Raw genomic sequence first — 27,366 nt, forward strand, 5'->3', positions numbered from 1 at the left:
ATGCGTCCACACCACCGAACGTTAACGGTCTGTTTATTCTAAACTCATGCGCTGTGGTTTCAAAGTGTACAACATGTTTTTGCTGTTCGTGTTGCATTTATACGGCTTTGCATTAACCAGCAGATGTCCTCAGCATGCTATGTTTCGAGTGAATAGCTAGTGCAATCGATCTAATCTAACAGTGAATTTAATGGAAGCCCGTTTCCGCACTAATTAAAAAAATAAAAACAGTAATTGCGACTTTTTTCTCACAATTGCGTGATATAAAGTCAGAATTCTGATTTTTTTTTCTCGCAATTCTGACTTTATAACTTACAATTGTGAGAAAAAAAGTCACAATTCTGAGATATAAACTCGCAATTGCATGATATAAAGTAACAATTCTGACTTTTTTTCTCACAATTCTGACTTTATATCACGCAATTGTGAGTTTATATCTCAGAATTGTGACTTTATAACTCGCAATTGTGAAAAAAAAAGTCAGAATTGTGACTTTATAACTCACAATTGTGAGTTTATATCTCAGAATTGTGACTTTATAACTCGCAATTGTGAGAAAAAAAGTCAGAATTGTGACTTTATAACTCACAATTGTGAGTTTATATCTCAGAATTGTGACTTTATAACTCGCAATTGTGAGAAAAAAAGTCAGAATTGTGACTTTATAACTCGCAATTGTGAGTTTATATCTCAGAATTGTGACTTTATAACTCGCAATTGCGAGAAAAAAAGTCAGAATTGTGAGATTTAAACTCGCAATTCTGAGATAAAAAGTCACAATTACTGTTTTAATTTTTTTATTTAGTGGCGGAAACGGGCTTCCACAGAATTTAGCTGACTAAGTCAATAGTGGAATAAAAACATCACCTAGTCTTTTTCACTGCAACTTCAAAGGAAACAAGACAATGTTGTCAAAACTAGCGCTGGATACCTGAGGTAATTTTATGTTACACTGTTTGCTAGCCTGGCAAAATCATCTCATCGTTAATACTTCTCACCATTTATTCAGAGGATATGACTGATTGTTTTCTATATATCCATTTTCTTTAAAGTATCCCTGAAAAGGGGGTTTGACTTTAAACAGTGGTGGCTTTTTCTGGACCTTGGCGATTAACTTCTCCGCAGTGTCGTCTGCCATTTTAAATGTGCGAACCCTTAAATGAGAATGGATTCTGATTGGCTGTCAGTATTTTATCGTTCAACAGCTGGAAAAAAATCGTTCTGAAAGTGATCCCAATGATATAGTTTATCGTTATAGCTGTGGTGTGGACAGTGCTATTCTTTTATATTTAGAACGATTTTTAGAACTATATCTTTATCGTTATCTTTATAGTTATCGTTCTTGGTGTGAACGGGCCTTATGTCATACAGGTTAACATAAAATAAAAATGTGCAAGATTTTTATTTACAGGTGAATTGATCCTTGTTATAAAAATACCAAGTCAAAGAATGTAAACTTGAAATTAAATAATTTTATAGACTTTTTAATTACGTTACTTGAAATGATAAAGATAATTTACAGTTACTTTGAAGTAATACACATTAAATTAAATACAAATGGCTTTATGGCTGTATTTTGTTCTGCTTTCCTAGAACTCTGGAATACCTCACCAAACATTTGGCACATTTAGCTACCCTCAGTCACCAAACCAACATGCACGCTCGCAATCTTGCCCTGGTGTGGGCTCCAAATCTACTTCGGTGAGTCTTGCAGCAGTTTTACTTTCATTTCATATACTAATTATCCATTGTCTACATAATTCTGTATGACACAAAAAGTCATATAATTGGTTATACCACAAATATGTGAGGTCTACAGTGAACTTGCAGAAGTAAATACAATTATATAATTATCATATTCATGGTATTATTATACTTGTCTGTTGATGAATGATGATGATGAATAGGAAACGTTCTTCAAGAGGCATTCATGCTACATGCTATTATTCCTCACAAAGATGGATGATTTGTTCATTATCTTCACTGCAGCCTACTAAATAAACATGCTTTTCTAAGTACTCTCTTTTCTTTTGGTCTAGCTCCAAGGAGGTAGAGGTGCCCTCCTGCAATGGTGATATAGCATTTCAGGAGGTGCGGGTCCAGCAGTCAGTTGTGGAGTTCATTCTCAACCACACTGAGCAAATCTTCAACCAGGAAGTTCAGTCCTCCAAGTCCAGAGAAGGTACATCTAGCATTAAACTATTGTAGCATTAGCCTGTTAACTGTCAGCGTCCTGGTAGCATTTTTATTGCCTTTTTGCCCCCAAAATGCCACTGTTGTGTAAATAAACAGCCAAAATGCATAAAACGTTTTCCATTTTTAGTTTAAAATGGTGTTGTGTAAATGGCCCCTTAGAGTCCAAATTAAACTATATGGACAAAAGTACTGGGACACACCTCTTAATTAATGAATTCAGGTGTTTCAATCAGACCCATTGCCACGGGTGTATAAAATCAAGCAACTAGCCATGCAGTCTACATTAACAAATATTTGTGAAAAAAAATGAGTTGTTCTGAAGAGCTCAGTGGATTCAAGCGTAGTACTGGGATAGGATGCCACCTCTGCAATAAGTCAGTTTGTGAAATTTCATCCCAGCTAGATATTCCACGGTCAACTGTAAGTGGAAGCGTTTAGGAAAAGCAGCAACTCAGCCACGAAGCGGAAGACCACATAAAGTCACAGAGCGAGGTCACCGAGTGCTGAGGCGCATGGTGCATAAAAAGTCACCAGTGCTCTGCTGAATCCATAGCTGAAGAGTTCCAAGCTACCGCTGGCGTTAATATCAGCACAAAAACTGTGCAGCGGGAGCTTCATGGAATGGGTTTCCATGGCCGAGCAGCTGCATGAAAGCCTTACATCACCAAATACAATGCCAAGCGTTGGATGGAGTGGTGTAAAGCACGCCGCCACTGGACTCTGGAGCAGTGGAATCGTGTTCGAGTGGAGTGACGAACCACGTTTCTCTATTTGGGTGACTCTGGGTTTGGCGGATGCCAGGAGAACTTTACCTGCCTGACTGCATTGTGCCAACTGTAAAGTTTAGTGGAGGAGGCATAATGGTATGGGGCTGTTTTTCAGGGGTTGGGCACGGCCCCTTACTTCCAGTGATGGGAAATCTTAAAGGGGTGGTTGATTATGATTTCACTTTTTTAACTTTAATTAGTTTGTAATGTTGCTGTTAGAGCATAAACAACATCTGCAAAGTTACGACGCACAAAGTTCAATGCAAAAAGAGATATTTTCTATTAAAGAATTCTCTGTTTAAGGACTACAACAAACGGCGGGTAGGGACTACAATGAGCTTCTTCCCGGGTTAGTTACATCAATAACACTAAAATTTACATAAACCCTGCCCCAGAGAACATGCAACAAAGGGGGTGAGGCCATGTTGGGCTGCTTTAGAGAAGAGGAAGAGTTGTTGTAGTAGAGTGTCGTTGCCATGCCGTCATTTTACACCGGACTGCTTCACAAACGAGGGTCAATTCAAAGCTGGATTTGCACAAAAGATTAACATGACGGCACATGCTTGTCGATGAGTTGAATCAGCTCCACAGCAACTACATAAATGTATCTATGCCTTTTATAAGTTGTAACCTTCTGTAAGTCTCTCCATCAGTGTCCGACTCCGGTTTGAACAATGTAAGGCTGAACACCGTTACTGACAATCCTCATTTTGGCTGCGTGAGATTCTCCAGCTTTGCTGTTGTTGAGTATCTGAAGCACGAGCTGTTAAAGCTCCGCCCTCTTCTGAAAAGGGGGCTGGGAGCAGCAGCTCATTTGCATTTAAAGGGACACACACAAAAACGACGTGTTTATACTCACACCCAAATAGGGGCAAATTTGACAAGCTATAATAAATGATCTGTGAGGTATTTTGAGCTGAAACTTCACAGACACATTCTGGGGACACCAGAGACTTATATTACATCTTGTAAAAGGGGCATTACCAAGTATTTTCAGCATACCAAGAATTTTCGGACAATGCTATGCTTCCAACTTTGTGGGAACAGTTTGGGGAAGGCCCATTTCTATTCCAGTATGACTGTGTCCCAATACACAAAGCAAGGTCCATAAAGGCATGGTTGGATGAGTTTGGTGTGGAAGAACTTGACTGGCCTGCACAGAGCCCTGACCTCAACACCACTGAAAACCTTTGGGACAAACTCAGATTGCAAGCTAGGCCTTCTCGTCCAACATCAGGGCCTGACCTCACAAATGCTCTAAAATTCAGGAACACTCCAAAATCTTGTGAAAATCCTTCCCAGAAGAGTGGAAGCTGTTATAGCTGCAAAGAGAGGACCAACTCCATATTAATACCTATGTATTTAGAATGCGATGTCATTAAAGTCCCTGTTGGTGTAATGGTCAGGTGTCCCAATATACTTTTGTCCATATAGTGGACAAAAATGTTGTCTGTGCTGATAGCCTAGTGGGCAGCACTCCGACATATAGCGCCACTGAGCTTTGGGCGACCAGAGTTCGAGTCCCAGCTCATGGACCTTTCCCGATCCCATCCCCCCTCTCTCCCACTTTGCTTCCTGTCTGCATAATGTCCTATCATAGTAAAGGCAAAAATGCCTAAATAAACAGGTTACGTTGTGGGATAACTGGAGCAATGTAGTCACAGTGAATGGACAATGCACTGTATTTCTAAATTAGCTGAGCTGTGAGCAAAGATGCCAGATGTTGTTAGTACATTCATGTAAAAACCTTCATTCAAAAATGAAATGTGTAATTTTTGAATGAGAAGGGAATTAGTGAGATGATCTTTTTTTTTTTTTTTTTAAATGTAAACCATCTGGGCATATTCTGTAACCATGCTGTACAAATCAAAACAAAATATACAGTAATTGGAAATTACAGCTCATTAAGGTAATTAGCATACAGTTGTAGTCTATGCTCAGTGGAAAGCCATGCGGTCTCACACAGCTTGTAATAATTTGATCAGGGGAATTGTGTTTGTTTTAGCCCAGCCTGCGTAAGGCTCTTTTCAACACTCCTATTTAGAAATCTGCCTACGAGTGTGGTGACCAGAAATAAAGTATGTCATAATAGTATGAATGTAATTACATTTGCTGAGAATGTGCAACTACTGCACAATAAAATGTTCCTCTGGGTCTTTGCATACATTAATAATATCTTCTAAATAAGTTTTACTGTGCTATTCGTGACAACTTTGATGATAAAGTCAGGAAATGAGTCTTATATTTGGAGTGGGGTGTATACAATGGCATGAGATCTGTAGCCAAAAATGTACCAGCAAAACAATAGGCAAGTTACATACAAAAAAGCAAACAGCTAATGGCCGCACACATGCAATTGTGTTGTTTAAAGTGTTCAAGGTGTATACAGTTATCTACCCAATGTGTTTTGAGTAGATACTGTAATTTTTGAGTAGACTAGTATAACTATAACTATTAATGTTTGTTAACATAAAACTAACATGTTTGTTAGTTGAAATAAAGCTTGAATAAAATAAAATATAAAAATAAATATTCAAAAAATAGAAATGTTGCCTTGGCAACTATTTGAAATAAGAAAAAGTTGAATTACTAAATGCAAAATTTACTTTAATTTTACTTTAAAGGTAAATAAATAAAAACTAAAACTGAACTAAAAATAAATTAAACCTAAATAATATTTATGCAAATGACAAAAAGACATGACAACAAAACTACTGAAAACTGAACTAAAAACTACTAAAAATAAAAGCAAATTCAAAACTTTTTCCCCGTCAGCATTTTTGAGCATTTTCACAGAACTTTCATGGTCCCCAGAATTTTTGTATGAATACATGCAATATATCAAAAGGAAGAATAGAGCCTCTTCTTAAAAAACAAAAAAAAACTTTTATTGTAGCTTCATGCAATCCAATTGAATGTGGGTGAGTTCAATTAAAAAAAAAAAAACAACAACAAAAAAACATTTTGAACAAAAAGCTGAGAAAATCACGTTTTTTTTGTTTGTTTTTTTGTCAAAGACATAATAAGCAGTGCTTTTTATCACTTGTTTTTGCTTCTTTTTTCATGCGTTTTGATCCGAATATTCTGTACTCTTTCAGAAGAAGCGTAATAGCGCCCCCTACCGTATAACACTGAAAACTCGGAAAGCTGGAAAATGGCGGCGAAGCAAATGATGGAAATTTCCGTGAATGGCGGGAAAAGAGTTAAGTAAGGGATAATCCACGGCTAGCTGTGCATTAAACGATTTTAATGCAAGATGTAGATATGTGACTGTGAATTACCTGCGTCTGTGCATCGTCTCTCTGCAATGAAGCTGTGAGTTTGAATTCAAAAACAGCGACGTTACAACCTCCTTGCTGAGTAATATAATGTAGCGATTCAGTAGCAAAGTTAATTTAATAAAAGTTGCGGGACAGCGTTGACAACAAGTTTCTGTGCTCCTATTTCTGTGTGCGCGCGCACACAGCAGCGAGATCTCTGTGAGCAAGTGACGTATGTGTGTGCCTGTGCCCGCGCTTGAAAGCAACGCATTAAAGGGTTAGTTCACCCAAAAATTAAAATTCTGTCATTAATTACTCACCCTCGTGCCGTTTTACACCCGTAAGACCTTCGTTGATCTTCGGAACACAAATTAAGATATTTTTGTTTAAATCCGATGGCTCCGTGAGGCCTACATAGGGAGCAATGACATTTCCTCTCTCAAGATCCATAAAGGTACTAAAAACATATTTAAATCAGTTCATGTGAGTACAGTGGTTCAATATTAATATTATAAAGCGACGAGAATATTTTTGGTGCGCCAAAAAAAAAACAAAATAACGACTTATATAGTGATGGCTGATTTCAAAACACTGCTTCAGGAAGATTATGGATCGCGTGTCAAACCGCTAAACTGCTGAAATCACGTGACTTTGGCGCTCCGAACTGCAGATTCGACACGCTGATTCATTATGCTCTGAAGCTTCCTGAAGCAGTGTTTTGAAATCGGCCATCACTAAATAATTCTTTCTTTTTTTTTTTTTTTGGCGCACCAAAAATATTCTCGTCGCTTTATAATATTAATATTGAACCACTGTACTCACATGAACTGATTTAAATACGTTTTTAGTACCTTTATGGATCTTGAGAGAGGAAATGTCATTGCTCCCTATGTAGGCCTCACGGAGCCATCGGATTTAAACAAAAATATCTCAATTTGCGTTCCGAAGATTAACGAAGGTCTTACGGGTGTGGAACGGCATGAGGGTGAGTAATAAATGACAGATCATCATTTTTGGGTGAACTAACACTTTAATATAGAACGGTGATTAAACTGACTTGGAACTACCTGTGCATTAAACGGTTTTATTGCACACCTTCCAGCCAATCAGAATTAAGTATACAGACAAACCACTGTATAATAAAAACTATAATATAAATAATACTAAAATAACGCTAGATGAAAATATGTTTTGAATTGAATTACATGTGTGCAGCCTGACTTGTTTGACGATCTAGAATAAGCATGTGTCTTCACTCTTCACAGGCTTTGACCTATTTTTAGTGATGCAGAGTTTTTTACTCTCAAGAAATGCTACATCAAACATGTTTTTATGGTTTTGCAGGCCTTAGCATGGCCTGTGGGGAGAAGTACGCCACCTTGCCTGCCAGCACACAGTGTGGCCCTATGAAGCTCATGAGTCTTGAGGAAGCACAGGCTCGCTCTCTCAGTCCCAACCACCCAGCAATGAGAGAGAGGCAAAGAGAGAACAGCCTTCCAGATACCAGCACTGCGGCAATGTATCATACAGTAATAGATCTGTCTGACAGCAGGTATGATATATACCATACATTTATGCACACCTACACACACTCTCTATGTGTACTTTAGGTTTAAACATTAACAGTGTTGAAACTGTATACATAAACTGTCACTATTTACAGTAACCAAGTAATGCTTTTTAAGACACAGAGAACAGCATTTCTTAAATATTTCTACGTTTTAACATTTTCCATTATATTCTCAAACATTCTCACAACACAGAAGAAAATTCTCAGGAAAATCTAAGAAGTGGAAGTCCATTTTCAGTCTTGGACGATCTGTCATCGACTCTAAAGGGAAACTGAGTCGCAATGGGAGTGTGTTTATGAGAGGCCAAAATTCCTCAGGTAAGAAACAAAGAAAGTTTCTTTAAAACATTCAAAAAACAAAACAAACAAAAACTACATGGGTTAAGGTTGGGTTTAGGTTAAAATAAGTCTGGTTTAAAATCACATTAAAATCCGAACACAGGAATCGATAAGTGGAATCGAAATGTGCGTGTACCAAACCCTATTTGTGAAACAGCTTTTTGAAGAAGAAAAAAAGTAGGGTAGGACTTGATTTTGTCTATTGGGAATTGACAATGGGAGTAAGAAGGGAGTTCCTCAGGTAAGAAAGAAAGATTCTTTAAAACATCCAAAAAACAAAACAAACAAAAACTACATGGGTTAAGGTAAGGTTTAGGGGTAGGCTCAGGGTTAGTACCTAGTTATTACCCAGTTATTGCAATTACTATAATAAGAACATAGTATGTACATGGGAAACAGGACTGTAAAATAAAGTGCCAACAAAAGTTTAGTTAAATAGTATTTTTGCTTGATGTACAGACGTGTTGATGTGCAGAACACATACTGGCTTTCTATACTGACTGACGAAATTATTGTGGGTTTTATTAATTTTTCTGGTGTTTTTTGTTAGTACATAACAGAAAATATTATGCATATTATAAAACACTCTTCAGGAAGATTCGGAGCGTTATGGATCGCGTGTCAAACCGCCAAACTGCTGAAATCACGTGACTTTGGCGCTCCGAACTGCGGATTCTATACTATAATAAGAACATAGTATGTACATGGGAAACAGGACTGTAAAATAAAGTGCCAACAAAAGTTTAGTTAAATAGTATTTTTGCTTGATGTACAGACGTGTTGATGTGCAGAACACATACTGGCTTTCTATACTGACTGACGAAATTATTGTGGGTTTTAATTTTTCTGGTGTTTTTTGTTAGTACATAACAGAAAATATTATGCATATTATAAAAAGACAGCACAATAAACATTAAAGTCAGCATGAAACAGAAGTTGTGATCGCCTTTTCTTCCCTATTGTGACTAGGGCTGAGTATCGTTTAAATTTTAGTGAAATCAAATGTAACCAAATGTAAAATAACACTGCACAGATTTCTTTTCATAAATAAAATATAAGTTATTCCTTATTAAAGTTACAAAAGTTATTCAGTCAAGGTCAGTGAGTGATTTTCTTTTCTTTTGTTCTTTGATTATCGTTAATGACACAGACAGCATCAGGTATATTAGGCTACTGTTACTTCAAGAGCTGCACGGATCCAATATACTGTTACACGTGTTTTCTTTCTCAACTGTTTACATTCACTTAAGTCATAACCAACTGTGTTTATGAGGATATTTTGACATAATTTTGTGTGTATTTGCCCGTTCAAGCGCAAGAAGATGCGAAAGGGAACTCAATTCAGTATTCACACACCATATGAGAAGTGGCTTTTTGTGTGCGCGCTTGGAGGTGTGTGCACACATGTGAGTGCCGAAATGAGTTCTCTTTCGCGTCTTCTTGCGCTTGAATTGTTTAAAATCACATTAAAATCCACACACAGGAATCGATAAGTAGAATCGAAATAAGCGTGTTCTATCGAATCCACGGTTCTTGCAAATTTTGAACCGGTTCTCGTACCAAACCCTATTTGTGAAACGGCTTCTCAAAGAAGAAAAAATGTAAGGCGGGACTTGATCTTGTCTTTTGGGAATTGATTTGTGGTTTGCTATTGGGTTGATCTCATGTGACAGGTTGTCCCGCCCTCAAAATTATATTTTCATATTATAGTTAATTTAGCATTTGTTTGTGATAAAATTAAGTTGTGAAAAGAGAAAAAAAATATTATTACATGTTTTATGCTTGTTTCCTCTCTTAAACAGAAAAACCTGCTATACGGCCATCCAAAAGCATGGACTCTCTTTGTTCTTTTCCAGCAGCAGGTGGGGCTAGATCTCCATAAATATACTTACCTTAGTGTGCTGTCACTTTTCTTTTTCTTTCTTTCTTTCTTTCTTTCTTTCTTTCCTTTTTTTTTTTGCTTAAAAAATGTAAAACAAAAGGTTTGTACAGATACATATATAATAAATGTATATAAAAATATATTACATATTAAAAAGAAAGTAATTAATGCATTACATTAATTAAGGTGTCAGTGTGGCACATGGCCTCTAGGCTAAGTAAGTTTCATGACATGTTTATATCTCAAAGAATGCTTGGTTTTATCTGTTTATTAGTTTTTGCTTGACTGAAATATAAAAAGTAATAATCCTTTAACCAGCTTGTTTTAAGTAGATGTATCAACTCGGTCAATGGAAGGCGGATCACATTAAAGGATTAGTTCACTTTAGAATTAAAATTACCTGATAATTTACCATGTCATCCAAGATGTTTATGTCTTTCTTTCTTCATTCGAAAAGAAATGAATGTGTTTGAGGAAAACATTCCAGGATTTTTCTCCATATAGTGGACTTCACTGGGGTTCAACGGGTTGAAGGTCCAAATGTCAGTTTCAGTGCAGCTTCAAAGAGCTCTACATGATCCCAGACGAGGAATAAGGGTCTTATCTAGTGAATCGATCACTCATTTTCTAAAATAAACTAAGAAAAGATGGAAAAGCGTAGCGCCAGATCACAGTCCAAAAAATCATGTGGGTGTATATTTCTCCATTTGTACGTTTTTCATGATTATGTATTCTAATTGTGATGTTCATTTGATAGTATTACAATGTATATTGATGATATTTCGATAATATGAAAAATAATATGTATTTCTTTGAGCTAAGTTTTTTTTTAAAGTGTTGTATAATTATGAGTACATCTATTTACCTTTGTGGTGTAAATATTGGAGGTCCTGTCTTCTATAATGATTACAGTAATAAGCTTATTAAATGGATACAGGTGTATGGTTGAAATTATGGCACTGATGAAGGGTTGATCCCGAAAACGTTTTGCACTTTGCACTTGCACTTTTTTATGGCCTCTGGCTAATAAATTTTGGAGCTTTTTTGACTGTATTCTCGTGTACGGATCTTTCATCATTGTGATCTAAAATAAACTAAATCATTTTTATACCGTGCCATGCATTACGTAATCACGTTGGAAAGGGTGAAAAACTCTCATTTTCTCAAAACATCTCATTTTCTCCTCCAACTTCAAAATTGTCCGACATCATTGTTTTACCTTTTTTTGTAAAGGCCGTTTGAGTTAGTCTTTGCACGTTAGCTTTGTAGACACTGGATCGGTACTTCCGCCTACGTCACACGTGACCTTTCCAATGTGATTACGTAATGCGTGGTGCATTTGTGGTTAAAAAGTATAAAAATTTAATTTTTTTTTTAGAAAATGTTTCTCTAGATAAGACCCTTATTCCTCGTCTGGGATCATGTAGAGCCCTTTAAAGCTGCACTGAAACTGCAATTTTTGACCTTCAATCCGTTGATCCCCATTTAAGTCCACTATATGGAGAAAAATCCTGGAATGTTTTCCTCAAAAACCTTAATTTCTTTTTGACTGAAGAAAGAACAACATACAAATCTTGGATGACATGGGTTGGAATAAATTATCAGGAAATATGAATTCTGAAGGGAACAAATCCTTTAACTAAGGTCATGCTTCATTTGACAAACAGTTTAAGTTTAATGTTTTATTTTATTAACTCTAATAAAAAAAAAAAAGTCTGATATTGTATGTCATAGAAATACATACATCAATTTTTAAGTGTGGCTTAAGTGCAAAAATACTTTTTGGGACTGACAGGTATCACCACTAGTTTTCTCTTTTTCACTCCCATTCAGATGAGGACAAAGTACCAACAGAAGGAAGCAATGGCATCTTCAACCCAGTTCTTAAATCCCGAACCCTGGGCTCAGATATCAACTGCAGCCTGAACAAAAAGGATCCAAAATGGGACTTAGATCCTCATACTGCTTCAGGAGGATGTCTGAGTGAGAAAAGAGAAGGAGCATTAAATGCCTCTTCTTCATCACCATCTTTATCCCCACTGCAGAAAACTGTTCCAGAACAACTGAAAGTTTTCAAAGGTGATGACCGCACTGGCTGCCAGCCCACATCTCCTAAAAACCGTCGGATGTTGTATTCTGGATCTGCCAACAATGGATCGTCTAGACCATCTTTTCCAGGCAGCCTGTTTCCGCTGGAGTCATCACCACGGCACCAGCGGAAGGCCCTCAACATTTCGGAGCCATTTGCAGTGTCTGTACCTTTGCGTGTGTCTGCAGTTATTAACTCTAACAGCACCCCCTGCAGGGCACCGGGCAAAGAACGGGACAGGGGTTTAGGGGGGCTCTTTAAGCCTCCTAAGGAGGCAGGACCTCTGGAAGCCCATCGCAGTGAAAGCATTGGCACAGCTGGATTCCCTGTCCACATCAGTAGCAGCAGTGGGAACTTTACGTTCACAGACTGGGAGACTGGACTAGCAGGTCACACCAACAGTACTGGGTACAGAGAGCACCCGCTCAGTGACAGCAGTGGAGGCAGCGGATGCAGTATCTATAGCAACAGCAGCTCTTTCCCCATGGAGAAGGAGGATCAGACAGGGGAAAGAAATGTTACAGATGCGATCACTCTGGGGACAACAAAGAGTATGACGATTTTAGTGTGTGTGTGGTCCTGGTATTCCCTACGTTATGGGGACCAAATATCCCCCAAAGTATAGTAATACCAGTAAATTTTGATCTTGTCGGTACATTTTTGGATCAAACTTATAAATCATACTAAATGAAGTGTTTTGAAAATCTAAAATAGCAGAAACTTTTCTGTGATGGGTAGGTTTAGGGGTCGGGTTAGTGTAGAGGGACAGAAAATACAGTTTGTACAGTATAAAAACCATTACGCCTATGGAATGTCCCCAAAAACATGGAAACCCAACATGTGTATGTGTGTGAACATAAGTGTATCTTAATTTAGTGAGAATTATTTAAATCTGCATTTGTACGCTGATTAATTACATTTTAATATAGATTTAAAAAAAAAAAAATACCAAGTTAAACACTGACATGCTCTTTTACTATTTCATTATCATATATTACTAGATATTGAGCAGTCAGATGAAGTAGAAAATAATTCAGATCTTCATTTTTAAAGCAATAACTTAGAGGTGAAGTGTGTAATTTTTTCTGTGTTAGAATAGTTTAGAGACAACTAAAAGTACAACATCTGTAGGTTGTAAACACTGTGGTGCTTTCACACATTGCCTTGTTTTGAATCCTGACCACTGCCTCAACCGATGGCGTGTGTTTGGTCTGGACTGTCAGATATCTAACTAACGGCAGATGTGGGAAGTGTTCGGCAATCACATTATTTTTGCCATTCTGTTTGGTGCTAGTACCGCAGAAATTACACACTGCACCTTTAACTCTACTACCCTAACTGATTATTACATTGATTTATCTGTACTTTTTCAGGTAAGGACGCAGAAGTGAGAGAGCTGATAGCCAGTGTGGAGAATTTTGAACCTCAGGTGTCATCTGAGACTAAAGCAATAGGGGAAGAACTGGAAACTACATCAACGCAACAAGAAATGACAAAATTGGACAAACTGGTATGATTTGAACTGATGAAACACATAGGCCATCTTTGAATTGTATCCCTGTATTTTTACTAAGATTGAAGTACTACTAGTTTATAACAAGACCAAGTAATTTAGCTGTAAAACTGTCCAAGATGAAAAGATAATAGTGATTCTATTCTTTTCTATGTTACTATATTCCAATCTGTTCTCTTCTGTTCTATTCTTCCTCACGTAACTCCTGATGGGACAGTTCACCTCCAGATGAAAATTCTGTCACCATTTACTTACCTTCATGTCTCTCCAAACCCATAAATCTTTCGTTCAACACAAATGAAGATGTTTTTAATGAAACCTGAGAGATTTCTGTCAATGGCTACGTTCAGACTGTCGATTGAAATCCAATCAGTTTTAGCAAGTCTGAACAGCAAAAAAAAAAAATCACATGAAATGCAATTTTTACGAATCCGTTTCAAGCTACATTCATATATGGTTTGAAATCCTATTCAAATCGCATTTCTGGAAATCCATTTCAGTTTGACTGCTCTGATTTCACGTGATTTATGTGACTTTCTCATGCCACGTAAAAAATTAATGTCAGATGTTGTTATAGGAAACATGCTGAAAGTAGAAACAAGGCTGTGTTGTTGCAAAGTGCCGGACGAGCAGAAAATGACAATATAATGCAGACATGTTTTGAAACCAGCGGAGACAACAGCACAGAATAAAGCCACTCCTGCTATGTTTCTGCCGCTTGCTCAAAAGACACAATAGTCCAGCGCGGCAGCTACACAATGTCATGTTGTAAATAATGCTGCCTTCACATGCTATCAGAAATGTGATAATTCCCACTACTGAAGTCGTGATTACGAGCTCATTGCATTCAATTTTCCAAATGGGAGGGCATTCATGTGCAATTTTTACCTAAGAAACTCGTATTTGCAATAATTCCGAGAGCATGTGAAGGCCCCATTAGACAACCTCTGTATTGCAAACCCTTCCATGTTGGGGTTGTTGTTTTTGCCGTATACTGAACCTATCAACGCAACATCATTGCAATAGAAACCAATGCAGACATTCTGGAAAACGAAAGAGTAGCATGGAAACAAATCAAATCTGAACAATTGCGACACACAATATGGACAGTAAATAATTTTTGATCAGATTCCAATTGGATATACAAAAAATCAGATTTGGAATGACAGTTGTAACTTACGGCTTCAAAAAGTTCATAAAGACATTTTAAACATACTGTAATCCAAATGAACCAAGTGGTTTAATCCAAAGCTTCTGAAGAGACACAATGGCTTTATATGATGAACAGATTTAATTTAGACTTTTACTCACATATAAACATTGATCAGTGAATGTACATTAAGCACTAAAATAGGGTAAATTGAAGCTCAAGCATGTTTACTTGACATGTGAGAACCAATGAGGTTTGATCTTGTGCATCAAGGGTTGAGCTTCCATTTACCATATTTGAGTGCTTTATGTATGTTTGTTTATATGTGAATAAAAGCCTAAATTAAATCTGTTCATCATATAATGCAGTCAGTCTCTTCAGAAGATTCTGAACTGTTAATGTTTTGTTGGAATTGGTTTTTAATGGAGGTTTCATTAAAAATACCTTAATTTGTGTTCCAAAGATGAACAGAGGTTTTAGGGGTTAGAATTTAAACAGAATTTAAGTAACCCTTTAAGCTACGGTCTTAAAAAAAAGACATAATTGTGACCTCAGTAATATTATCGGAACAAATGTCTCAAATCAGTCTTCACCTTTTTTTCTTATTTTTGTTTCTTTGTGTTTGACAGGAAGTACTCAACAAGGTGTCATCGTCTGGCATGCATCAGAAAGTTTCAGTCACTGAGGCTAAAACAAATATGCTAGATGAACAGGTGAAGCCCAGCTGCACCAAGATGACTGGAAATGAGGACAGTCTCAAGCCTCAAGTCTCAAGTGGTCAAGCACGGAGAAGAAGTAGTTTGCCCACAAATACTGTATCATCAAAGGGACTCTTTATAGACCTTACCAAAAACGTAATGTTTGATCATTCTGGTGCTACTACGTATAATTCTGTCATGAAGCATTTGCCTGAAAGATTGTTGTCATGTGATGGTGGCTGGAATTACTTGGATAATGATGTCGACAGGACAGACCACAAGAGACTACAGTCACAAAACATAATAACAACCAATCTACACCTTTCCCCATTTCTCCACCTAAAGGAAACAGATATTCTCCAAGATGCAGAGCCATGCAGCGAAGAGGAACTAAGAACAGATCCTGTTAAGGAAGACAACACTTCCAAAAGTGACTCGAGAGATCATTCAAGCATTTATGTAAAATCAGATATTCAGACTGCTCTTCACTCTGACACAAAAGAACCATTAGTAACAAAGGATATTTGTGAAAAAGAAAATAAGGAGGTTAGTGATGAACCCAGGAAACTTGACTTAGCAGGAAGAATCAAGGGGAGCTTAGAAAGACTCTCAACTTGTCTGAACGAACAGCATTTGACATTGGAAATTTTGTATCAAGACGATGTAGACACATCAGGGAGTAATTTGAGTGGTTTGGATCAGGTTGAACCATGGGAAGACTTGTGTTCTGCCAAGCAGTGGGTGACAAGCCCTCTGCACTCACCAAAACTTGAGGATCACTTACCTACACCAAAAGACACTATGCCATGTCAAGCCATTCACAGCCAAGTTCTTGAAAAGCCAAAAGTGGACGAGTTGCCCAACAGCAAGAAGGATGAAGCTAAAGAACCAGCTGTGCTTCATGACATTACATCATCTCAAACAGAGGCTGCTTGTGAACTTGTAAACTTTGTAAACCCAACAGGAAACAAAAATGCAGACACGGATGTAGCTTGTTTTGCACAGGTAACAGCGCATATTGACAGAGATAACCGCAAGTGGATGGGAGACAAAGATGACGGCAAACTGGAGATTCCACAGGTTAAGATATTGAAGACATTCACTGATCCAGACAAGACCACTGAACTGCAAAACTTGAGCAAAGCAAAACAGAAGCGCTCTTCTCCCTCTCAGAGATTTCATCGACAGACATCCCAAGAGTCCTGTGTTGTGGAGAGAAGTCAAGAAAACATTAAACCTAAACTCAGGCCATGCTCCCTAAACCTTGATTTAGGACACCAAGGTTTCAGAGACATCTCAAATAGTCAGTATCTGAAAAGTGCAAAGCAATCAGTTGCACAGGAATGGGTGACACCTGAATCTAAGCATTGTAGCTCATCCCTAGAGTTGGAGCTATTCCTGAGTGGCTCCAAGGCACCTATGCGACGCAACTCTGCACCAGTCAGCGTGTCATCAGTTCGCACTGCATTCATGATCAAAACCTGCCAAGCTAAAGCTGTTCCAGTTATTCCACCAAAAATTCAATACAGCCACATACCTCATGCCCTACCTGAGGGGAGCACTGATCAAGTCAGTAAAAGTACATCTGAAAAGAAACCTGCCAAGAGCAAGTTGGGAAAAGCAAGTTCTGTACTTCCCCTCCAGAAAGTCAAAGATCACAAGGAGGACCTGCCAAGCCTTGAACAACCATCAGGGGTCCAAAGACAGAAGTCCACGAACAATGCGGCATGCAACGAGAATTTCAAACCAACAGCCATTCCAGATCTTCCAGTTTTGAGAAGGAAGCGATCTGCAAATGGGGACTACTTTATGGATCGTCCTAGAGCCGAGCGTTCAACGCTTCTTCAGAGATCGTCCTTCAGAAATCGCCCAAGACCTCAAAGTCTCATTCTGTTTAGCCCCCCTTTTCCAATCATGGACTACCCTCCCGTAGGGGAAGATGGTAAACTAGTCCTATCTCCCATTAAAGCTGAAGCATCACCATTTGACGTCTATGCAAAAGAACTAGCTGAAAACCTCAAAACTCCCGAGGGGGTAACCTTGCGTAATAAAATGACTTTGCCAAAGAGTGGACAAAGGCTTGAGACCTCAACCAGTTGCTTTTACCAGCCACAAAGGAGGTCAATGATATTTGACAACAGAAGTAACAGGCAAATTGAGTGAGATAAGACTGACTTGTAATTGGCCATCATGTGATAACTAGCGAACTTCTAGCTTATCAAATGTGACCGAGTGTCAGTATACCCTATAGAACACACAAACGATGCTTGGAAATCAAGGTGCCGTTAATCTTGATAATCAGAACTGTAAGTATTAAGCTTTGTGTAAAATGCTGCTGCTGCTAAGGATTTATATCAGATTTTTTTTTTCTATCTTTGCAAGAAAAACTGAAACATGCCTAAGGATATACCTGGGAAACTCAGCAGGCTCCTACTGTATATGTAAATACAGACTGTACAAGCACATCTCAGTTTAATTTGACTCCATTCCCTTCCTGTGGAACTGAAGGTCTTTGTGTCTGCTGTTACTTTATCATGATTGGAACGTATTATGTTTACAGTTGGAGCATTTATAAATTATCTACAAATCTACATGATGAAATTAGGTGTTCAGCATGCCAGCCAATAAGTTAAAACTATTAAAATAGTTACAATATCGACAAAAAAAACAAACATTTATTTATTCAATAGTGTCTTGTTTTGTCATTGTCATACAAAAAATGTACTCTAAAGAGTAAAAAATCAATTTGTACAGATGTTTGGGGTAAAAGTCCAATGATTTGAAGATAGTTTAAAGGTCAGTGCTCTTGAATAATTCAAACATTGTTTCAGGCTGTGTTCTCTTCTCTAGTGAATATAGTAGATGCAGTTTTTTTGTTTTTTTTAATATTTTCAAATCTCCTGATTACTTGGTTAACAGAAATGTATGAAACAAATATAGTGAGGTTTCAAAAAATAAGAATATAAAGAAACTGCCCATATTTTATATAAACTATAGAGCAGAGAAAATGTATTTTGAAGCAGACAGGGACAAGAATGAAAGATGATGAAGTTGTCAGTTATTGTAACCAAAGAACACTAACCTTGTAATATGCTCTTTTTGTATTCAGTCACATTGGATTTATTGTATGTATTCCATTCTAAACAAAATAATAAAAATACTTCACATGTAATGTGTACACTGTGACGTATACTTAAGCACTTCAATGCCATATTTCTATTTGCATATTTTTCTGTAATGTGAGGGTACATATAAAGCAGAAATTAAATATATAGTATGGGAAAATGGGGTATGTTTTGCCACTTACTTACAGTTGTCTTTTAGGCAAATATAAATGATAAAAAATAGAAGCAAATCACGTCTGATATTTCAGGATGTGTGCAAAAATGGAAAATGTGTAACATAGAAATGTGAACCCTACATAAATAGTGAAGTGAAGAGGTTCAGGGACAAAATTTGCTTCATTCTATAGGGGTAAATTGAATCACTGGGGAATAAAGGAACAATTTATATTTCAAATAAAACAATGGCCATACTTTATGAGAACAAGAATCACATTGCAAAGTCTTATGTTGCAGAATAATATTCACATTTTCATAAACCAGCCAGAAAAAGCTTTAATACAATTTGAATATAGTGAAATAATTTACAATATTTTAATAGTATTTGTTGTAGTATTTACTGCAGTTGCACGCACTGATCACTACTATCAGATAAACCTGACACACTTTACACTAAAGATATATATATATATATATATATATATATATATACCTTGAATACATTGTAAGTCACATTGAGTAAAAGTGTCTGTCAAATGTGTAAATGTAAAGCTAGCTACCATTTAAAAAAAAAATACTTCATTTAAAATACATCTATAAATGCATTTACCAATATGTACGGTTATATTTTTAGAACTGGAGAAGCTTTGATATAAGACCTAATAATTATATGCAATGTTTTTACTTTACTAACGAATTCTTATCACATGATGTGATGGTTAAAATACATCTTATTCTACTCTTGTTTACTCATTAAATACAACTTAGAGTTGTGTTTAAAAAATACACAATAAACGCAAATAGACAATGTAACTGTGAACTTATTTTGACATTCATTTTTATTTAAAAATGTGATAAACCAGTCTTGAAACACAATATGTTGCTCCAGAGTAAATGTAAATAAATATAGAAATACCCTGTAAGAAGAGCCTACTTTAAACAAAGACTTCCTTTATTTATGCAGCTAAGATACATCATGGAAATTTGAGTACAGAGCAAAGCCAGCTTGTGTCTGGCAAGCAATTTTATGGAGAATACTTGCAAAATGTGGAAACTAGTAGTTACTTTGTATTATAAATTAATACAAAATATAAAAGATATATATAGATATATAAAATATATATAGATATATAAAATTTATAAAATATAGTTATTTCATATAACAATCTGAGAATTGTGAGTGATAATGCTAGCATGCAAATCAATCCATTCTGTGGCTCTGATATCTAGAGAAAGCCTGTCAGTAATTCCTCTCAAGTTACATATTGTTTTCAGATTTGAAAGATCTAACTTGCCACTTGAGTATATTGAGATATTTAGGTCAAAGACACTCACAAACTTGATAAATTTGGAAGACAGTTGCTTGGAAACAACAACAACGCAGAGTCACTGAATGACCTGCAGCAACCAAAACACCTCATTTAAAAAAATATATAAATAAAAGAATAAACTTAGATTAAATTCCTTGCAAAGCACTTGTTACTTTGCTTTAGAATTCATTATGATTTGGCGAATGTATTGCTTGACTCATCACGGACTTTGATCTTCATTTGCACCTGCAAAAGTTTTTGTAAAGTCAGTTGTCTGTCACAGCTATTCAAAAAATGTCACGTCTTATTATTAAATCCACAAAATAAAATCATGTTCATAAGGCTGGACAGTGACTACAGTATGCAATATATTTAACAAACTCTTTCTCTTAAATAAGACAGTATATTGATCAAGAATAATTCTAGTAAGACTCAAATCAGGCATGATTTTGGATATAGTTTATGTCTGAAACAAATCTACATATATAAAAATATATATCTGTAGGGAAGTACAAAAAAAAAATACCTGTTCTAACATGAACTGAAGTGGATCATCTGGTCTATCAAAAACCAGTTTCTCTGTGATGTCCTGAAATAGCATAAATGTGACTGTGAGTGAAAAAATTCAAAACAATCATTTTTGTCCTGGATGAGTGGTAGTTAGTCAGAGCTCTTTTTGCTGTAATACTTTAGTAGTTTTATTAAATAAACTGAAATAATTCAATATTTTAATAGCATATACACGTAGCTAACCGTTTTACTTGTTATTTGGAAGTTCTATTAGAGCTCTGAATTGTCCTTCGCCATTTTGTGGTAAGCCATTCATCACTGTCTACCATTTTCTTCCTAAGAAAATAAATCAGTAGCTGCAGCTTTGTTCTTTCTCACCTGAAATATCTGAAGAATATTATGAGTCTCCATATATTTAACAGAGCGTTCATAAGGATCCGTGAACACTGATGTACCACGAAAGCTCTCCGCACTCTCGGTGATAAGCAGTTTTTCTGAGAGAACAGAATCTGCCATCTCACAAAGTTTATGCTAATGTAGTGTACTAGAAACGACATATACAAAAAGTAAGTTGCGAAGTGTACTTCCGAGTAGCATTATAACTCAAATAGTTAGCGTTCGCTCTTTTAGAAAGTATATCAAATGCATTACCTCTGTTTAAAACAAAGATCAAACTTTGTCTTTAGTCCGTTTTATGTTAATACAGAGAAATGAGACCGCGTATCTCGAATACAACTAGAGCAGGACTGTTTGAAATGTCACCCAGTAACCCCTAGCAACTGTATACAAAAGGCTTGGATGATGTCATTGGGCACAGTTCCCTGGGACAGCGCCTTTGATAAAGAATCGTGAGGAGTCTAGAAAAGCGTTGTTAAAACGCAAAAAACTGTATTCGTACGGTCGAAATTTTACTTCTGCAGTTTATGCCAATTTTACGATCTATTTTTGGACAAAAAAATACCTCAGAAGACCTCAGGCTAACATTTACAATGCGACTGACAAAGGGAAGGAGGGGCTAAACCGCCGTTTCTAGGTTGCAAGTCGTCCTCAGCTGACACCTCGGCCTACAATGGGTGCATTTTATGTAGGGCAGACGGTGTGCGTGTCCCCCGGTGAACCTCTCGGTAAAACGTTGCTGTTCATGTTTATAACCGAAAGGGGGAACTCAATATCAAGAAAAGCTTGCTACCAACGGAAACCTCCTACTAAGCGGAATGATATTATGGAGGAGAGGGATTGTTACATGTGACGAAATATTTACGTGAGCCAAGGTCGAACAGCTTTTATCAAAAATAATATACAGAACATATACGTAAATATCAGAAAATCTGGGATGCGCGGCCGTAAATTAAAATTATATCGCTGCCAATATCCAGACATAAACATATATGTATGTTAAATAGGCTACTGTTCACTGCTATCATAACACTAAGAAACGATCATTCGTTCGAAGGATTGTATTCTTCAAATTATATATATATATATATAATGCTTATAATGCTTTAACAAAAAACAGCGCATATAAAAAAAATTACTTAGGATTGAGGGTTGATTATTCCTCGTCTAGACTACAGACGACCGTGCGCGCGCGCACACACACACCTGTCATTGTCTAGACTGGGGGGTGTCGGGGGGAGGGGGTGCTCTGTGTAGCTGGGGGACTCACTATTGCATTTTGTGTCAGTCACAACGGCTCTGTGAACGTATTGGTGAACAAAAAAAGTTCGGTGTCACTTTTCACGATCTGATTGGCCAGCAATCCCGTCAGCAACCCTCCTTACGTTTCCTTGAGGTCAGCTAGGGACGTTAAAAAATAAATAAATGGGAAAATAGAAATGCGTAGAAAGTAAAAGGCACGGTGAAACAATCTAGCTTGTTGGTCTTCAAACTGACGGGCAGCGTCACCGTCCAATGTGGGACCAGATGTAATTTTGAGAAATTTATTGACATCGTCCCTAACCAATCTAAAGTAGGCTATCTATAAATGATCAACATGCAGGATTCTCGGATGACTGGCCTTTTGATCGAGGATGGGACATGGATTTCAGGGAGTTTAATTCGCGCCTATAACACCAAATAACATTAATCTCCTGGTAATGTATGCGTTTCTTTATGCTCAAGAATCAACGCGTAAAAGCAGAAACTCCTCAAAAAGGGCGCACCGAAATTCTCAACGGAAAACGGTGCACTTGTACACTGACCGATAATTAAGAAACTGAGGATGCGTAGTGTCCATACTGGTTCAAACACAACAATTGGATAAGGCAGAATAGTTTCATTTTCAGAGCCACAATGGAGCCAGTTTCAACGTTCCTCGCCGCGCGGAAGGGAGGGCGTGCGGCTCACCGATTGGGGTAAAGTCATGTTGAACGATTTATATCGCAACCTACGTGCTTCAAGAAAGTCCATTCTGTTCCAATCGCCAGTAGAAAGGCGTGGCTGCCCAAAATCTTCGACGAATAGTGAAAAAATGGGAGGGCACGAGTGAGCTGCGTGATGTCCTCTCCGAAGGTAGGCTGCAGCGTGTGTTTATTGATGAGATGAAAGAAGATGGAAGTGAGAAATGAAACAAAGTAAGGGACAATATTAATAAACTCAGTCCTTGCCTGGGGAAAACCGGGGAAGCTGTGAAGCGCTGTAGCCACTGGAGAAGAAAGACCCTTAAAGCAGCAGGTAAGAAATAGGGAGAGGGAAGGGAGGGGGAGGGTACTTATACCTACTATTTATGTTAGGCTATTTATAAGAGTAATAGCAGTCGTTCCCTAGATATGTGGTGAAAAAAACTTAAGCATGAAGCATATACGAATAGCTCAAACACAAGACTTTAGTCCTTGTTCATCAATATTTCACACATAAAGCAGCTGTGAAGAAAAGAAAACTTCGCGAAATTACATTTAGTTGTGACACTCTGGATTATAGGAGCTGTAGGCTGAGTTCTCTCACAACATCCCATGAAATTAAACAAAAAGACTCGTGGTTGTCTGAAGTGACGTCTCAGGTAAAATGACCATATAATTCACTCGTTTTCTACTTGTTTAGCAGTTGGCAGGCTATGAGACTTTGTGTGTAGTTTTTATAAGTAGTATTGTTTTACTAAGGCTGTGTGTTTTAATATTTAGCGGAGTGTTAAACGTAACACTGAACCATGACACGAAAAGCACAATACGACTCAGCAGAGCCGCTAGGGACTTCCCTACATAAGACCAAAATATTTGATAGAATAACACCGCTCTAACCGTGTGTTAAGTGTCATGAATCGCCGATTTAAGCCAGTCAGCGCCACAAGACTAAATGTTCTGTTTAACTAGAGGAATAGACGAGATAGGAATGATTATTTCAACATTTCAGCCGCTTATCCTGAGTCCTGGTATTTTCCGGGCTATTGCTAATATTTTATTGACCCCGGTAGATTTGCGCGCTAGCCTCTGGTTTCGGGCTATCTCAGACAAACACAATTGTTACGAATATTTTGTGTAGACGTTGTTAGCAGCTCGGACAAATTCTACACGAAAGTATGGAGTTTTGTAGGGAGTGTATCTGGCGCTTTACCATGTCCGTTATTTGTCATCATTGAATTAGGATACGCAGCCTAACGAAGTGACCGAAATTTTAGTCCTCGCGCCAAGTACGTAAAGAAACCCAAATTTAGTTCCAGTTACAAAAGATAAATGCCCATCTGTTCTGTTTTCTAATGCTTGTACTTACTGAATGACCTCTTTTTGACTCCGTGTTGTGAAGTGCCAGCTTGTTGCCTATAACGCACGCGTTTGTAGGCTAAGCAAACAATAAATCACTCGGCCATTTTAACACAAAAAACTTAATATGGCAAAGCAGAGAGGAGCTCTTCTTCATTTTTTGGAGGTTACGGGGCCTTCGAGCTGCGGTCCGATCACAGCGCTGATTGTATTGTTATCTCTGTGTAGTATACGAGACGGCGGGTATGAGAGCCATGGCACTGGCCCGTAGTGGAAAAACACACCAGACACATTTTTCATTAATTTATCATATGCCCTCTGTTTCCCGACGCTGTATTATAAAATGTCTGGCTTATATAATCTGTTTATTTATAGCAAATGACATGAAAAGGTTGTCAGTTATGTGGGGAGATTCTATCCGATGTTGGCTACTTTGATTATTGGAATGTTTTATCTGAACGAATGAGCTAAAAGAAGGAAAACCCTGTTATTTTGCGACATAAACACAAAGTAATAATCTTATTTTAATTACCAATGTTAGCAGTGTGTATGTTTGTTCGCTTTTTTATTTTTATTTTTTTGGATTTGCTGACCGCCAGTCTCTCAGACGGTCATTGCGGCCTTGGAAGTTTGACTGCTCCCCTTTACTTATTGATAAAAAAAAAACACAACTTAGCTATATTTTAACGGTCAAATATTCCTTAATTCGACGTTAAGGATTTTTAAGAGTAAAGGAATATGGAATACAAGCAAATTGTTGTTATTAAAAAAGAGGTTTGGCCTCTGTTCCATTAACCCTCTGTGCTGCTCTACGTTAATATATTTGTTGCTAGCTCAAAACTGTTAGCCAACCGTCAGTCTCCTAAACCTGTGGATGTCTAAATAACAGTTTTTTTGTCTTTAGCCTACTTCAATCAATGTTAAATGTCGGCAGTTTAATGATAAAAACTTTAATCTCTCTCTCTTTACATTTCTATGATTAACAATGTATAGGCTAGGCGTGCATTAACGTAAGGCAATCGAACTGTAAATCATCATAAAATATTATAGCGTTTTCTTTTTGCTTCTAATATTATTACAAATGCATACTTGTGTCAGAAACAATAATTCTTTCACAATTTTATTTTTCCCCTCCACTATAGCCTACTATAGGCTGCTACATTTTATTTTTTTTTTTTTTTAGCTGATACCGGCCTCCCTTTCATGTTTGTGTAAAATTCTTCGTGGCTCTGCAGGTAGGGCAATGTCGAGTAAATTAACTCTTTCTATATCTATGGCAAATTAAGTTTTTATTTTAGTCAACTCATTTAAGGAGAACACAAGTTATAGGCTATTAGTTTATGAATCAAGCTTTTTCCCCACATGTACAAGACTGCTCTGCTTACACGTTGTTCCTTATTATGCACCTGTTAAATTCATTTAAATCCGTTTTTAATCGCGTATGTGTATCGATTTTTTTTTCAGTGTTTCATAGATGATTTGGGGAGTAGTTAGAATGGGGAGGAGGGCCTTGGGCTGCGTTCAGGTTGTTTGTCTGTCAGCGTTAACGTCTTTTAAAGTGCTGTATGCGTGAAAAAGACCTTGAGATGTATGTTTTACGTTAGTATACTATAGTGTTTACCAAAACCGAAAATAAACTTTTTAGTTTTACTTGAATGTGTTGCAAATACAAATACATTGGAAGGACTGGGACATTATAGATATACTTATGCCAGAGTGTCTGCTGCAATTGTTTTCCACGTGTTATTGCACCATAGTTTACTAAATGGGATTTTTCTTATTACATTTCTTATTACATAGTTTCTGTGCTTGGAAATATGTGACACTTTTGTCTTTAAAGATGTTTGTGCGAGTTGTTTATTCTTGAGTGGCTTTATGTTTCTTATTGAGGTACCTTAAACAATAAGGTATTGCTGATAAGTTATATCATATAGCTAAACATTAACTAAGAGCACTGCTTTCCAAAACTTGAATTATCAATATGTAGGCATGCATTTTTATGTGGATTATCTTTCTTTTCCAACTTATTCGCTCTAATTAATGTGTTTATTGGTGCGATAATTAATCTGAGGGGCAAACTGACTTGCTTATGTATAATGATTGAGTTGAGTTTAGGCATTATTGTGGCAATAGAGGTTGTGATCATAATATATGTTTTCAAGCATATTTTATTTTTTTACATTCATGCTCCATGACCTTTGAACAGTGTTTGTGGATGTTTAATGATAAGGCAAAGTGCTTTAATTTCTGTGTGTGATTATTGATTTATTTATTCAGCTTGTGATAGATGCAGTATTAATACATGTAGACTTAGGGTTAGTGGACTATAATATGAATTTATATTCCTATTCTTAATGTTCACTAAAGTTTTTAAAAAATGTTAAACATTCTTTTGTCTATTTTTGGGGAGATTGAAATGATAAATGTGGCCAAAAGACAACAAATAAATCACGATCTTAGGAATATTGGGATTCGTGGATCAAAAGAAGGCATTGTGTGCTGTTTATTTTGGAAACATCAAACCCTCTTAGTGCTTCAAAAGTAATGCTCACATGCCACAGCAAGAGACTATTAAAGAGTTTGTCAGTTGCCTTGCAATTGATTATTTGACAGAATGACGCTTTAGAAAAATGCGAAATTACAATTAAACAATTACAGGTGTACAAAATTTCAATGATATTGTAAGGTGATTGATCACAGTGGGTAGGGCTGTTCTAATTATACTAAGAATGGTTGATGATAGCATTGATTACTGTTATACTGTTTGCTGTACCATTAGACCAGAGGTTACTAAGTCAGATTACGGGGCTATCTTAACCTTCTTACCAGTTTGGATGGTAACCTTCATTAATGTAATTAAATGTCAAGGTCAGATAACTCCTATTTAAGGAATCTTGTGAGAATCAGGAGAATGAGAGAATAAAACAGAGCCAAACACACATGACCAGGTTAACTACTTAGATGCAGAACTGACGCTAGTTATACTGTACATTATAAACACACACACACACACACACACACACACACACAGAAAACTTTAGGCATTTTTTGAATAATAATTAAAAAAAAACAGTTTAGTAGGTTTATGAGGACACAGGACGTTTAC

The 27,366-nt window shown here is 37.0% G+C and overlaps 2 protein-coding genes and 1 long non-coding RNA gene across 15 annotated transcripts in view; 2 read left to right on the forward strand and 1 right to left on the reverse strand.

The window, feature by feature from the left end:
* The window catches only part of arhgap31 (Rho GTPase activating protein 31), a 31,841-nt gene extending 13,205 nt beyond the window's left edge, over positions 1–18,636 (forward strand). The window contains exons 5-12 of one of the 2 annotated variants that reach the window (XM_051892508.1): positions 1,594–1,701; positions 2,040–2,182; positions 7,568–7,775; positions 7,987–8,111; positions 9,935–9,994; positions 11,848–12,654; positions 13,477–13,613; positions 15,396–18,636. In XM_051892508.1, coding sequence (XP_051748468.1) covers positions 1,594–1,701; positions 2,040–2,182; positions 7,568–7,775; positions 7,987–8,111; positions 9,935–9,994; positions 11,848–12,654; positions 13,477–13,613; positions 15,396–17,627 — 3,820 coding nt within the window. In that variant the 3' untranslated portion in view covers positions 17,628–18,636. Of the gene's footprint in view, positions 1–1,593; positions 1,702–2,039; positions 2,183–7,567; positions 7,776–7,986; positions 8,112–9,934; positions 9,995–11,847; positions 13,614–15,395 lie in introns of those variants that run through there. The other variant, XM_051892509.1, reaches the window with a different exon arrangement.
* Positions 18,465–21,889, reverse strand: LOC127512020 (uncharacterized). Of its 2 annotated transcripts, XR_007930117.1 has the most exons (4): positions 21,217–21,889; positions 20,944–21,109; positions 20,582–20,644; positions 18,465–20,301 (listed from the first exon to the last, which is right to left on the reverse strand). It is a non-coding gene; the product is annotated as an uncharacterized LOC127512020 (long non-coding RNA). The 2 variants fall into 2 exon arrangements; XR_007930116.1 differs by having other exon boundaries at positions 20,944–21,888.
* A 539-nt stretch (positions 21,890–22,428) lies between these two features.
* zbtb20 (zinc finger and BTB domain containing 20) overlaps positions 22,429–27,366 on the forward strand; it is an 83,168-nt gene continuing 78,230 nt past the window's right edge. For 5 of the 11 annotated variants that reach the window (XR_007930114.1, XR_007930115.1, XM_051892515.1 and 2 more), the window contains exon 1: positions 22,671–23,238. The gene's annotated coding sequence lies outside the window, so the exon portion shown is untranslated. The other 6 variants (XR_007930110.1, XR_007930111.1, XR_007930112.1 and 3 more) reach the window with 3 other exon arrangements.

This window comes from Ctenopharyngodon idella, chromosome 5 (assembly GCF_019924925.1).
Source record: "Ctenopharyngodon idella isolate HZGC_01 chromosome 5, HZGC01, whole genome shotgun sequence".
Taxonomy (NCBI): Eukaryota; Metazoa; Chordata; class Actinopteri; order Cypriniformes; family Xenocyprididae; genus Ctenopharyngodon; species Ctenopharyngodon idella.